Raw genomic sequence first — 16081 nt, forward strand, 5'->3', positions numbered from 1 at the left:
CTAGTAAATTCTTGTACTTGCTACTCGCCCTAATACAAAATTATAGTTTTGATCATAAATCCCTTAATGAATGCATTATAAATAAACATTTCTCTGTGAGATATGGACCCTTAAATGTAAAACTATGTTTGATACTTCAATTGCATGCTTAATTATGCTAAGAGTTATATAAATATATAATGTTACTTGATTACTAGTCTAAAATATACCTTGACTTATTATTTAAAAATCTAGTATGCAAACATATATTTACCCATCATAATCATCATTGATTCCAGCAAATTTCACTGTCTCACAGTCTACAAAAACGATTAATATCAACAGCAAAAGTGATAAAACAGATGTAATCAATATAAACTTCATTTGGTTTTTACAAGACAGTTTCAACTTGGAAACAATGAAACCTCCCAGGAAATTTCCAATTGCACCTCCTGGAATTAAAATTATTCCTAAGAAAGGGGAAAGAAAATACTGTTAAACATATATGTGGAGAGTGCTAAAAATTACTTATAGATGCCATTCCCAATACTCACATACAGATAAAGAAACTAAGAATGAAAGGCCAGAAGATGCAGTGTTTTAATAAATCCAAACTTGAAAATGTACAATCTTCTGCATAGGAATGGGACCATTATAGCTCTTCTAGATTCTGGTGGTGATGATGATGTTTTTCTCCTATACTACTTACTGGGTATCTAGTACAAACCAGGAATAGTCTATGCCACATAGCTGTTAGGAGTTGTTTTATTGAAACATGTTATTTCTTAGACGATTAGAGTTGGAATGTATGGCTTATTGCAAGAGACTGAAATGAAGTAACACACGTCCTAAAATCACCCCATGCATAAGAATTGGAACAACCACCTCACTGGGACCTATCACAGATGGTCCACATGAACAGTCTTACAACAATGTAAGCCTCCAGAGTGCCTAGTATAAGGTATGATTTTTCTCCTTAAACATAAATATTTAGAAAGAGAAAAATCACAAAAAGAATATAGCTTAGAAAAAAAAGTACGAGGAAGAGAAAAATGGAAAAAAAAACTGAGCATAACATAGTAAATTAAATGTAGACCACAAAAATGGAAAAAATAAAAGAGGGAAGAAATAAAGATGATAGGTGGAAAAGAATAAAAGTAAACAATAAAACACATAATTGATAAAACTGAAGTTCAGGTCCAAGGTGGTGGTATGGGTACACTTGACAATAGTTTTCTCTTCTTTGGGGTGGAAACAAAATTATAGATTGAAACTTGTCATGAAAGCATGAGTGGGTGAGAACTAGAAGTTGTCTGGACAGAAAATAAAACCTGGCACATTCCACATACTAGGGTGAATGATAATTCTAGTGAGCAAATGCCCTGGCTTCTGGAATACAAATCTTTAAGGAGGAGTGTGGACTCTCCACAAGGCAGTAACATGACAGCGGAAGACAAGAGTTGGCACTGAAGGCTGCATCCTGCACACAAGTCAGCCTCAATAAAAACCCAGCTGTGCATCTGAAAACAAGCTAGCTACACAAAGAAATTAACAAAAGCTTGGTCCAAGCTCAGCTAAAGAGCTACCCGGAGGAGAATCCTGTTGTCAAACACTCAGCCACTCTGAGATTTGAAATCCTGGCACAATCTCAGACTTCTCATGGACTCCTCAGTGATTCATCTGGATAAGAAGCAACCTCAGGCAGCGAGATAGTTAGACCTTGGGTGAGTGTCCCTGACACAACATACTGATACGTGTATGTTCAAACATGCTTGAGGGACATTCCAGGCATGCACCATGTCTTGGATGCTTTTTTTTCTGCTCCAGACTTCAAAAACTAAAAGCCTTCAGAGCAAATATATACCCATTTCACATGGTCCACAGTCTGTTCAACTTTAGTGTTTATTAAGAACACATTTCTGTAGCCCCAATACTGTCTACATATCCATTACACAGAATGAAACTTCCGAAGTTTTCTTGATAGCTACCAATTAGCAACATTGAATCAAGAGCAGGTAAACAAATTAAAAAGTCCTATATCTCCTAAGGAAATAGAAGCAGTCATCAAAAGTCTCCCAACTAAAACAAAAAAAGCCCAGGGCCGGATGGATATAGTGCAGAATTCTACCAGGCTTTCAAAGAAGAGCTAATACCAATTCTTTTCAAACTATTCCACAAAGTAGAAACAGAAGGAGCATTACCAAACTCATTCTATGAGATCACAGTGACTTTGATTCCTAAACCATGGAAAGACTCAACAAAGAAGGAGAATTTCCAGTCAATTTCTCTTATTTACATTGATGCAAAAATACTCAATAAAATACTTGAAAACCAACTCCAAGAACACATCAAAGACATCATTCACCATGACCAAGTAGGCTTCATTGCAGGCATGCAGAGGTGGTTCAGTATAAAGAAATTCATCAATGTAATCCATCATATAAACAAACTGAACAAAAAACTATCATGATCATCTCCTTAGATGCTGAAAAACACTTAACAAAATCCAACACCCATTCATGCTAAAAGTCTTGGAGAGATCAGGGATATAAAGCACACACCTAAACATAATAAAGGCAGTATACAGCAAGCTTATTGCCAACATCAAACTAAATGTAGAGAAACTAAAATCAATTCCACTTAAATGAGGGACAAGACAAGGCTGTCTACTCTCTCCACATCTCTTCAATATAGTACTTGAAGTCCTAGCTAGAGCAGTAAGAAAACTAAAGGAGATCAAGGGGATACAAATTGGAAAGGAAGAAGTCAACGTTTTACTATTCATGGATGATATGATAGTATACATAAGTGACCCCAAAAATTCTACCAAGGAACTCCTATACCTTCAGCAATGTGGCTGGATACAAAATCAACAACAACAACAAAAAATCAGTAGCCCTCCTGTATACAAATGACAATTGTGCTGAGAAAGACATTAGGGAAACTACATCGGTCAAAATAGCCACAAACAATATAACTCTAACCAAGCAAGTGAAATACTTGCATGAAAAAATCTTCAAGTCTCTGAAGAAAGAAACTGAAGACGATATCAGAAGATGGAAAGATCCTCCATGCTCATGGATCAGGAGACTCAACAAAATAAAATGGGCTATCTTACCAAAAGCAATCTACAGATTCAATGCAATCCCTAGAAAAATACCTGTGAAATTCTTTACAGATCTTGAAAGATCAATTCTCAACTTGGAAAAACAAAAAAGACAGAATAGCTAAAACAATTCTGTACAATAAAAGATCTTTTCGAGCAATCTTTATCCCTGATCTCCAAGCTTTACTATGGAGGAACAATAATAAAAACTGCATGATACTGACAGAGAAATAGGCTGGTTGACCAATGTAATCAAACTGAAGATCCAGAAATAAACCACACACCTAAGGACACTTGATTTTTGACAAGCTAAGTCATGCAATGAAAAAAAGAGAGGATCTTCAACAAATGATGCTGGACTAACTGGATGGCCACATGTAGATAAATGAAAATATATCCATATTTATCACCCTACACAAAACTAAAGTCCAAGCGGATTGGATTTAAGACTTCAACATAAAATTAAACACACTAAATACGTTAGAAGAAAAAGTGGGAAAAAGCCTTGAGCTTATTGGCATAGGAGTTAACTTCCTGAACAGAAACCCAATACCTCAGGCTCTAAGGTCAAAAATTAATAAATGGGACTGTATGAAACTGAAAATTTTCTATAAGGCAAAGGACATGGTCAATAGAACCAAACAACAGCCTACAGACTGGGAAAGGATCTTCACCAACCCTACATCCTACAAAGGGCTTATATCCAAACTATATAAAGAACTCAATAAATAAAACACCAACATTCCAAATAATCCTATTAAAAAGTGGGTTACAGAACTAAACAGAGAATTCTCAACAGAGGAATATCTAATGGCTGAGAAACACTTAAGGGAATGCTCAATGTCCTTAGTCATCAGGGAAATGCAAATCAAATCTACTGAGATTCCATCTTACAGCCATCAGAGTGGCTAAGATAAAAAACTGAAAGGGGAAGTCTCCTCCATTGCTGGTGGGAGTGTGAACTTGTACAACCACTTTGAAAATCAATCTGGTGCTTTCTCAGAAAATTGGGAATAGTTCTACCTCAGGATCCGGCTATACCACTCCTTGGCATATACCCAAAAGACACTCCACCCACACAACAAGGACATTTGCTCAACTATGTTCATAGCAGCTTTATTCATAATAGCCAGAATCTGGAAACAACTGAAGAATAGATAAAGAAACTGTGGTGTATTTACACAATGGAATACTATTCAGCTATCATAACGAAGAAATCTTGAAATTTACAGGCAAATGGGTGAAAATAGAAAAGATCTGTGAGCATATACAGGGGGAGGAAGTCCCCCTCAGTCACAGTCGTAGGGGAGGAGAGTAAGGGGAAAATAAGAGGGAGGGAGGAATGGGAGGATACAAGAGAGGGGATAACCATTGAGATGTAATATGAATAAATTAATAAAATTTAAAAAAAGAAAAGATCATCCTGAATGAGGGAACCCAGACCCACAAACACACATGGTATATACTCCTTTATCAGTGGATATTAACCCAACATAGATGTCCTCTGAAAAACTTCACCAAGTGGGGGTTCGGGACAGATACTGGAATTGCATCTGGATCTTGGAAGGAGAGCTAATAATTGTATGGAATGGGGGATGGAAGGACCAGAAGGGTGAGGAGCTCCACAGGGAGACCACCAAGGTTAGTGGATCTGGACCCAGGGGGCCTACACACACTGATGCACCAACCAAGGACAAAGCATGCAGAGTACCTAGATCCTCTGTTCAGATGTAGCAGATGGACAGCTCATGCTCCATGTGTATGGGGAGGAGGGAGAGGGGATTGCCTCTGACATGAACTCTGGGGTCTGAGATATGATCACTGACCCTTGCATGGGTGGCCTTGGTGGCACAAAGAGGAAGGGGATACAGGCTACCCTGATGAGACCTGATAAACTGTGACCAAAGGATCGGGGTGGAGGCCCCCCATCAGAGGTCTAGAGGAGGAGAATAGCGCAGAGGAGGTATGGGGGGTGGGAATGGGAAGATAAGTATGAGGGGATAACATTCAGGATGTAATGTGAATAAATTATAATAAAATAAGTTAAAATAAATCTTCCTAAGTGAAGATATACATAAAGCAGCCTACATTTTCCCTACACTCATGTGGCAAGACAAGCTCACTGCTCTACCATTAATATCCATATACAGGGCACCAAAGACTAAAATACTCCAGAGACTACCCACTCCTAGAACTGTCTACACCCCACGACTTTGTCAGACGTTGGCCATGGCCTGACTCTGTTCCCACTAATTTGATGAATTAGAATAATCTGAAAATACAATCTACTACTATCATTCTATTCATTGTGAACTTCAGATTTACAAGATCCAGAAAGATCTTAGCCAGGAAGATGTTTTCACTCGCTTTTTTTCCTCTCTGTATTTAAATTTTAATATTGCAATGTTCTTTCTTTCTTTTTTTTCTTCTTATTTTATCTATACTAGTCAAAGCTGAAGCAGGGCAGACTGCATGTGGCTGGTAAGGCCGGTAATGAGTGTCATTCAGTAAAAGCTGCACTTCTAATTGCTAACATTCAACATGAAGTCCCTTCCGTCATTCCGTGGATTCTTCAATACAAACGCAGTAACCAACATAAGAACCATTCCCAGATGACACAGTTACATTGCAATACCTTAAGAGGTCCACAATTCCCTACAGTGCCATCACTCCAGTTGGAGTCACCATTGAGTATGCATGCCACAGCTTATGGTGCCTACAAATCTGTTTGCAGTGCCAGAGTTTATCCACTCTTTCAAGACCTGAAGAATCACTAATTTGAGCTTTACTTACATAGCAGTCTGTGTCCGAAAACTTTGTTCACAAAAAAACGTATAAAACATTGTATTATCGAGTACTTTTGTAAATATATCAACATTACATGAGAAATCAATTATTACAAACTACACTATGAAGGCCACAATATAAAAGTAAAGAATTTTCCATGTGAAAACATGTGGAAATCTCAGTATAAAAAATAAGTATGAAAATCAGCAATATATAACAGATGAACAGTATGAGCGAATTAAGATTCTTCAAGATAAGAGAAAACAACTCAATAAAGAGAGACTGTGAAAAATAATACAAAGCTTGAAAATGAAAAATATGATAAATTGAACCAAAGTGAATTAAACTGTGTATGGGAGAGCATAGCAAAAACTAGAAGGAAGACTTAGAAACCAGCCTAAGGTACAGACCAAGGTCAAGCTCACGACCTACCTCGGCTACATCCCACCCCATCTCAACAAACAACATTAGTTGAAAGGCTTGCCAAGAGATTAAATCAAGCTAAAGAGAAGAATTTAATTTGGGTGCTAGCAAGATGGCTCAACAAGTAAAGATGCTTGCCACCAGTCCTGGGGACATACATGGTAGAGGGAAAGAATGAAGTCCCTCAAATAGTCTGGCGACTTCCATGTGTGTGTTATTGCAAGACCATGCACAGATACACATATAAAAACATAAAGAAATAAAATGTGTAACAAACAAAACATGATTTCTAAAAACTTATGATGCTATTGAATTAACCATATAAATAATTACACTTCCATCATATATTTGAAAGGACCTTTAAAGGCATTTCTGCTTTGTATTTGGAAAATGTTGTGGAAGAGTAAATATGTGGATGTTTTATGTAGAACTTTATAGACACATTTAATAGAAAGTGAAATATATCATATGGATAATAATTTCCAAGATAATATGTAGATTGAGATTAATTTGAAAGACTTTGGAAGAGTGGACAGTAAACCTCCTGCTAATGAAATCAAGGAGAAAATTATTTTACTTTAGAATCCAAGATGTGAAAGAGCACTAGCAATGGAACGAAAGTGTGAGACAGAAACCAGTTCTTAGAGGGTCAGTTATTTTCTGTGACTTTTGTTTTATATATTTTAAAGCCATGTTATTTAGGCATGTCTACTTACTTTACGATATACATCACTTACTGATTCTTATTCCATTAGATCGTTTCACAAAGTAAGTCATTTGCTTGGAATGCCATTGTGTTTAGAATGACTGTAGTTACATATTCACTGTGGTTGGTGTTCACGTACTATACTCTTATGTATCTTTCTTTCAGCATTGGTGTGTTTCCATATTTAAGGAAAGCTTCAGTTAAGTAATATGTGTTATGATTTCTTCCTGTTATGAAAATGTTTAGTCTATTCCTATATCACACAGTTTAGGTATAGTTATTAGCTGAATATCTTTCCTATCAGCTTAATTTTTTATCAATTAAACATTTTTATTGTTTACATATACATTTATACTATTACACATATATAAAATAGACTAACAATAGCAAGAAGAACCATGACACAATCAGGAATTATATAAATGTTTTATATATATGTACTGACTTTTGAAGCAGACTGCTCTTTGTTTTAAACCCTTTGCAAACATGTTTGTTTGCACTGTAAACAGCCATAGATGATAGAGGTTGTATCTCTGCCTTGGGGGCAGAGAGAAGTTATCTTAAGATTATAGTTTTATTAAGCGTCACTTAAGTACACTGCACCCTGTGTCTTCTGCTTCTCTGACATATTTTTAAAATATACACACCACACTTAAATATACACATCGCAAAAACTTTAAACTCATCATAGCAACAAAAACATCTACCTGTGAGCAGAGTGGCAAAGGAGGGAGTTAACAAAAACTGATTTTCTAAATATTTTGGCAAAAATTCTGCAGCTCCAACAAAAGTCAGGGCCTCTGTGGCTTTGCTCATCGCATAGCATAAAATCAGCGGGTTACTGAACAGACACTGAAACAGAGAAGGTCACAGTACAACGATGCTTAATCAAAAGAGCCAGTTTCCTACAGTCTGACATAAATGTACATAATTGTGAAAACAAACTATATAGTTTTCCAATAGGCAAGTTCATTAAAATACTTGTAGTTTGGTTTCTCTCTAAAGCAAACATAGATTTTTGTCTCTGGATCTGTCAGCTTGGTGAAAGTATTTCTTTGGTGCCGTATTAGATACACTCATACTTAACTCAGCTGGTGAGTGTTATGTAATTTTGCGTCATGTGATTTCACTGGACTTACTGCTTCTTGTAGTATTAAACATTTATCTCACTTTCAACTATGCAATGTCACCAACATGGCTATAATAAGAAGTCCTGTGTATATACTCATGATCTCCTGTGAAATTATCATTAGAATTGTGCATCCTTAAAAGTGTTTTTTTGGATATTGGAGTTTATGAGTAATTTTTTTGATACAGATTTTCCTCCAGATTTTGTCTTTAAATAACAACACTTTAATATTATAGAATCCAGCTCAATGAAGTAGCATGTATTCTAAGATTCATCAGAACAATATTTCAGATTTGGCAGTTCCTTGGAGAAGTGTACAATTCCATCAGTACTGAGCATGGACGGGCCTTATAATTGATAGGAAGGCCACATCAGAGTATGAAGAAGCCTTGAGATACTTCTACCCCTCAGTCTGTAAGCACTCTAATCAAACCCATGTACAGCTAAGAGGAATAAGCTCATACAAATTTTGCACTGATTAGTAAAACAGTTTTGTGTTAAGCTACAATAGCTTAGACTGGCATAGACCACATAATTCAAAACACTTGCAAACATATGTTAACATTTGTAGGCTTCCAAAATTTTGTCATCGAGACATACACAATGTAATATTTCTTCGTGCTTCTATGGTTTTAAACATAAATGGGCATTTTTTTGTGGGCCAGAGAGATGCAGCAGTTGGTAAAGTGCTTGCTTTGCTCAAGGACCTGAACTAAATCTCATAACTCATATAAAACAATTGCACACATTGTGTTGCACACACATAGCATCAGTGCTGAAAGATGGAGATGGGGGACGGGATGGTCCTAGAGGCCTACTGCAAGCTAGTCTAGCATTACATAGCAAGCCTCAAAAATTAAAGTTGGGTACTACCTGGGGAAGGAAACTCGATGGCACCTGGCCTCCACATGTATGTGTACATGTTTGCAAGTAAACTTGAGCATACGTGAACATCTACACACATGCAAATACACACGAGCCTGTGCATTTTTCCGCATAATTTAGAAATTGTGTTTGTGTGTTCACGTGTGTGTGTGTGTGTATGTGTATGTAATATTCTATTACACTCCCTTATGGTTGGGGTTGATTTTCTAAACATTCTCTATTTTATGTATTAACTTCTTGGATTTTCATAGCCATTACTCATCTACTATAGAGTTTACATATTCATTCACAGAACAAATATTCTTGATTTTATATATTACCTAACCTATAAACTTTCATTTTGTGCTTTATGTTGCTTAAGACTAGTTTAAAATATATTTCCACACCTGTGCTATACATATCTCCCACTATCAGCATCAACTCCCTTTTTAAACCTAAAAAGCTTTATAAAACTGGAAAGTGTCTGTGAATATAATGTGACATAGGAAAATTAATATTTATAATTACATACATTGAACAATATTGTTTCAATTGCTTCTATCATACAGCAAATTATATATTTATATCCAATTGTTAAGTTTTCTATTCTATAACTATGGTTCATCTAGATGAAGATAAACAATGTTATACTATTCTTTCTACTCTGGTCTTTTAAAATGTCTTATTGTTACTAGATTACTGGTGCTTTTATTCCGCTTGTATTTGTGCTTGTATTCTGCCATATGAAATCTGGATCAATTTTCATTTTTTAGAATATAAGATTCATGCAATATGGTTGATTATTACTGTGTTAAATATATATGTATACATACATACATACATACATACATACATACATACATATGCATATATATAATTGAACTAAGTTTCTCATAAATGGACATAGCCATTTCACAATTAGCACATTTGTCAATTTACCTGAGTGTTCACTATATAGATATGTTGAGTTCAAATTTCTTTATGAATTATTTATGAATCATTGTTAAAGGAGTTTTTGAGTGATTTATAATTTTGTGATTATGTTTTAGTCAACAATCTAATTTTAGATTTAGACATACAGTCCACAAATAGCAAGGCCCATAGTCAAATTCACACTATTTAAAGATTTTATGCTTTCATGTACAGAGAAACATAAAGTCAATACTAAAACAATATTAGAACTGATACTTTACTTAATTCAGGAAATTTGTAAAAAAAAAAAAACACCCACAAACTATAAAATCTATAAGCATTTAAATATCCAAATGAACTAATTGAGAAAAAAATCATGGGAGCACAAATAAAACACCTGTCAAGATAATGCCCAGAAATGAGTTGAGCCTTGGACGGGAAGCATCTCTATGGTGAAGGTTGTAGAATACTGTTGAAAGAAATTAAAGTACAAACACAAAAACCAAAAATATCTTTTATCTTTTATAATGATAGAAAGAATTAACACTGAACAAAAACCTGATCAGTATATTCAATGGAACCTTAATCACAAAACCAGTGATGTCATTTCAGAACTATTAAAAACAAGATTGAAATTCCTAAGGTAGTAGAAAAGATGCCAATAAGTTGAGCTAATCTGTTACACAACCGAGCTGGAGGTCTCAGTACATCTGATACTGAGACATACTATTCAACCACAGTAGACAAAGAAGCATGACAAGAAAGACACAGAGCACAGTGAGCCAAAGGTAGAACTCTGCAGGTTACCCTACAAATATCTGGTCATCTATAGCCAGCAGGTTTTGATAAACAGTCAAAGGGTATACACTGAAGAAGGCACAGGTTCTTCCATTTATGGTATCCACATACAAAAAATATTAAGTTGATCCTGCCCTTCATTCTGTAGCAAAAGTGAACTCAACATTGATTAAAATGTGAATGTAAGGTCAAAAAGTATAAATCTACAAATGACATTTTCCTAATAATGCAAAGGTTACCCCATATCATTTATGAGCAGTGACAATATTTTTTGTCTATGACTCCAAAGGTACAGAAAACGGAAACAATGTAGATAAATGTGATCATGTAAAAACCAAGAGGCTCCCGTGCAGGGAAGAAAGCAGCCACTGCAGTGAACAGACAACCTGTAGACTGGGAGGAAATGCTTGCCATGTGCTTTGCCTTCCAGGGATCACTATACAAAACAGGTAAAGTTCTAAAGAAACTTAAGAAAAAAATGTAATTCAATTTAGAAGTGGACATACATTCTGAATGTACATTAAAGGAAGAAATATAAATAGCTGAAAAAAACGGTACATGGAATGTGAAAAATAATTAACTATCACGGAAGTGCAAGTAGATCACTCTAAGTAGTTGGTTAACAAAAATATTTTACTATACCCGAAGGGCTTGAAACAAATCCGACCAACCAGATCCAAATTTCTTTTCTTTAAAGCTTTTGTCTATGGTGAAAGATCCCATTCTTTTCTGAAATCTTATCTTGTTTGCTCCTATAGGTCACAAGGAAAATAATCTTATGATATGTCAAGGTCAGTGAGAAAATACAAATCATGCATTTGTACACATAATCATCTGTTTGTTTCATGAAAAGGCAAGTGAATTTTTTAAAACAAACTAAAACCCATGTATATTTCAGAATTGAAATTTTTCTACAGTATTACAAAATTCAATTATTTGATAATGAAAATTTCTCATATCTGCACTGCCTAATTCTGCAGTCAATTACTATGTATGTCTCTTAACTGCTGGAAGTGGGTACCTTAACTGGCACTGGTTCCCTACGGCTGTATTAATTGATTCTTAATGCAGAATTCAACAGTTATATTCAACAAATAGCATGTGATGACACAGCTCTAAAATGACCCCCTCAAAGAGCCACTTTCACATATCACAAAGCATTTTATGGTAAGTGAAAGGCACTACCAAGTGAGAACTTTTGCTAAGAGTACATAGTAACACTGTAGAAGTATGAATAATGGGAACAAATATAACATAGTCACTCTCAGACACATATCGATACACTTTTTCTTCCTTACATTTACTGCCCTCTCCCAGCCCTTTTATCTTTTCTTCTCACAAAACTCCTGTTTTCACTTCATGTCCTAAGTGTGTATGCTATGTCAATCGTTTTCCTGTAAGTTTTGCGAGTTTTCTTTAATCAGAGTGAAGCATCACTGGTTAAAAATTTTTCTTTATCCTTATCCATCATTCTTTGATGCTTCTTTCTAGGCTTGTTTTCTATCATGAATGTTGTTTTAGTCCAATGATAATAATGAAGGTTTTACTTGCTCGTGAAATATGTCTAGTTGGAACTTTCTTAACGATAGCTATCCTGTATGGTGGGAGGTGGGATATCAAAACAGTTTCAATAAGCATGTCTCTGATTTCTAAAGTTGTTAAACACTTATTTTTAGACACTTTAGTATAGTATATAAAGTTGTCAAGTATACCTTTATTGTCACACTATGTCATCATAATCTGCTCTTAATTGTTAATGTTCTCTATTCCTCTTCAATATGCCCTTGTCCCCCTCCAGTGACTCCTGTCTCCTCTAACTCCCAATGTCTGATTCTGTATTATTTGTATTTCACCACTGTGTAGCCAACTTCCCATAGTCTCCCTTTAGACCCTCACATGATCACTGTTCTAGTTCAGTCACACTCAAAACCTCTCTCTCCACCCCTCATGTGCACCAACACACACACACACACACACACACACACACACACACACACACACACACACGTGTATACAGACATAAATTATTTTTTAAAAAAATTCACATTCCACATGTGGATAAAAACCATTTGGTATTTGACCTTTTGAGTCTCATTGGTTTGACTTAACATAATTTCTAGTTCTATCGGTTTCCTTAAAGTGTTTATGGGTTCATTTTTGTTTATGGTTGAATAAAAATCTACCTCTCAGAGGTCAAGACATCTCTGTAGGTGTCAGGCAGGGAAACAAACCATGAAAAAAGCGATAATGCAAACTCAGTTCATATTGGCTTCATTAACCTGGATCAAACATCAGGGAGTCTGATTCCAAGCAATTTCTTGTCAGCACATTTAAACACAATATAATTTTGGAAAAATGTTTCTTGGTGTAATACAATTGCTGGTGCACAAGAAGGCAATAATTGTATCCAAATTCAACTCAGATTATATGTCATCTTTTCCAAGAAGATGGGTTCTGGAGAGAGGCTACTTGTATTTGCTTAACGGCCTAATGAAAAGCTAGCCTGATCATACCGACAGCATATAGGTCATTTGGGTTATCAGCCACTCCTGGTCCTGGTTGTGAGAGGTTGGAGAAGCTCCTGGATATATGGATAATATAAGTCATTTAGACAATAAGATATCTTAGGTCCAGATTATGGGAGCTTGGAGGAGGCCCTGGATGTACAGGTAATATAAGGGTCATTAAATTACTAGTCCTGGTTCTAGGAGCTTGATATGCCTGGACCCAACAGGTAATACAGACCAACAGGCTATTATTCACCTACAATTCCCAGATTTCTGGATTGAAGAACAAGTAATATGTCAATTTCTTTGACAGAACAATCCTTCATGCTTAACATTCCTGCTTTCTATGGAGACCTGTGGGTACAAGAACCTTCATGCGCCCAAAACATAGGTACCACTTATTTTTAATCCTATAAAACTATTTGTGAACAACTAGATTGGTTCTATTTTCTAGTTATTGTAAATACTGAGGCAGTAAGCAGAAATACAGAGCTATTTCTGTGAGAGAATCTTCAGGCATATACATAAAAGAGTGGTATAACGGGGTCATATGATAATTTTATTTTAGGTTTTAAAAGCGGATTTTAATTACATGTAAATGTGTATGTGTGTGCACATGCACATGCGCGCGCGTGTACACACACACATCCGAGTGCACACATATGAGAAATTGCCTGTGGAGCCCAGAGGTACAGGCGGTTGTGACCGACCTCCCTTACTTTCATGAGTTTTTGAAAACCCTTCACAGTTCATATATAGCTCTACAAGTTTATATTTCACTGCCACCAGCAGTGAAAAAACGTTTTCTTTCCCCCACATCCTCATTAGCATTTGTTCTCTTGATTATAGCTGTTCTAACCAAGTGGAGATAGAATTTCAATGCAAGGAAAGGATGTTGAATATTTCTCAAGTATTTACTGTCCTTTCCTGTTTCTTAAGGACTGACTGATTTTTTTTTAAACATATGTTCTGAAAGTGATAAGCTTTCCTTTTCAGAACTGTTTCATATATATCCCAAATGTTTAGGTATATTGTATTTTAGTCTTCCATTTCCAGTTTTACTTGTTTAATAACTGAATATTCAAGCTCCTCCCTGGCTGCCTTTGCTCTTCACCCGCTTGATCTTTCCCTCACTAGCAAGCCCATTCTTTTATTGTCATCCCAATCTACTTCTTTGGGATTATAATGAATACTGAAGACCAGCTGAGACACCCATCTCTGTGGGCTGAGAGACTGCAGGGTTCTTGGATCTTTCATTCATAGGCAGCCTTTCTTTTAAACTACCTGGACCACAGCCTGGGACAGAGGGGAAGACATCCTATTGGGACTCTAGATGAGAGAAGCATGGGAGAATAGCAAAGTAGAAGGATCCAGAGGGTCCTAGAAACCTACAAGTAGAACATTATGATAGGCAGATTTGGGCCCAGGGGTCCCGCTCCAACTAAGGCACCAGCCAAGGACAATACAGGCGGTAAACCTTAAACACCTACCCAGATCTAGCCAATGGGCAGAACATTCTCCACAGTTGAGTGGAGAGTGGGATATGACTTTCTCACGTACTCTGGTGCCTCACCTTTGACCATGTCCCCTGGAGAGGAAGACCTGGGGGCACTCAGAGGAAGGACAGCAGGTTACCAAGAAGAGACTTGATACCCTATGAGCATATACAGGGGGAGGTAATCCCCCTCAGGAACAGTCATAGGGGAGGGGAATAAGGGGAAAATGGGAGGGAGGGAAGAATGGGAGGATACAAGGGATGGGATAACCATTGAGATGTAACAAGAATAAATTAATAAAAAAAGGAAAAAAAAAAAGAAAATCCTGACTCTCATACTAGAACTGTCAATTTGATTATGGTTCATTTTTAATAGACACCTATGCACTTTAAATAATAAAGAAATAATGAGCAATGCAAACATGTACTAATAAAATGTAGTGCATAAATATAATATTGGAATGTGATATTGCTTTATTTGTTCAAAGAAACAGAAAAGAAAAGAAACCCAACAACACTATGACAGTACACTTCTTTATACAGAACAATACCTGTAGGAGGGTGTATTCATAAAGAGATGTTGATTTCCTATGCTCTGAGAATGGGAAATGAGGGTATGACCTGCTATAACTAATTCTTTTCTTATACTCACCAGGTAGAATAGATGGAAAACATAGCAGTGGTAAAATTGTCAACCATGCAAGTGCAGTGGCACTAAGAAAGCCAGCCCAAAAATTGATCTGCCACCATAGAGAGGAATGAGTCACCCTTGAATAGAGAAAAGTAGGACATTTCAACTAGGGACATGTAAAAAAACAAAACAAAACAAAAAACAAATCATAATTAGTTGGGAGAATGGGAGTATTTTCTGTTAATTTGCATTCACTCTGTAATTTGTCACTACTAATTTTGGGGTTTCGCTGAAGAGTCACTTGGTAGTATTCAACATTATGGTTTGGTTTTGCTCCCATCAGAGCCCAATATTTCCGTTGTTCTTTTCAGTGGTACTATTCAGGCAGCATACGTTGCTGTTTGTTCCTATTTAAAATTGTCTCCACTTTATTTTGTGCCTCTGGAAAGCCAAGTCTTGCATCTTTATCTTGCTCCTTTAAACCTTGCAGGTGAAAAAAGGATAGCATCTTCAGCAAATGGTGCTCGTCTAACTGGATGTCTACATGTAGAAAAATGCAATTAGACCCCTATTTGTCACCATGCACAAAACTCAAGTCCAAGTGGATTAAAGACCTCAACATAAAACCAGAGACACTAAATCAGTTAGAAGAAAAAGTGGGGATGAGCCTGGAACACATTGGCACAGGGGACAACTTCCTGAACAGAACACCAACAGCCCAGGTCTTAAGGTTAACAATTAATA

At 36.3% G+C, this 16081-nt stretch overlaps 1 protein-coding gene across 2 annotated transcripts in view; it reads right to left on the reverse strand.

Annotated features, from left to right (window-relative positions):
- Positions 1–16081, reverse strand: part of SLCO6A1 (solute carrier organic anion transporter family member 6A1) — a 67962-nt gene that overhangs the window by 39642 nt on the left and 12239 nt on the right. For both annotated transcript variants that reach the window (XR_014778579.1, XM_084778776.1), the window contains exons 5-8: positions 15359–15474; positions 11347–11456; positions 7709–7853; positions 254–449 (exon numbers count right to left, since the gene is read on the reverse strand). Coding sequence is in view for 1 of the 2 variants with exons in the window: in XM_084778776.1 (XP_084634902.1) it covers positions 254–449; positions 7709–7853; positions 11347–11456; positions 15359–15474 (567 nt within the window). In the remaining variant the exon portion in view is untranslated. The remainder of the gene's footprint in view (positions 1–253; positions 450–7708; positions 7854–11346; positions 11457–15358; positions 15475–16081) is intronic.

The sequence above is a fragment of the Acomys minous genome, assembly GCF_964271855.1.
Source record: "Acomys minous genome assembly, chromosome: 4".
Lineage (NCBI taxonomy): Eukaryota > Metazoa > Chordata > Mammalia > Rodentia > Muridae > Acomys > Acomys minous.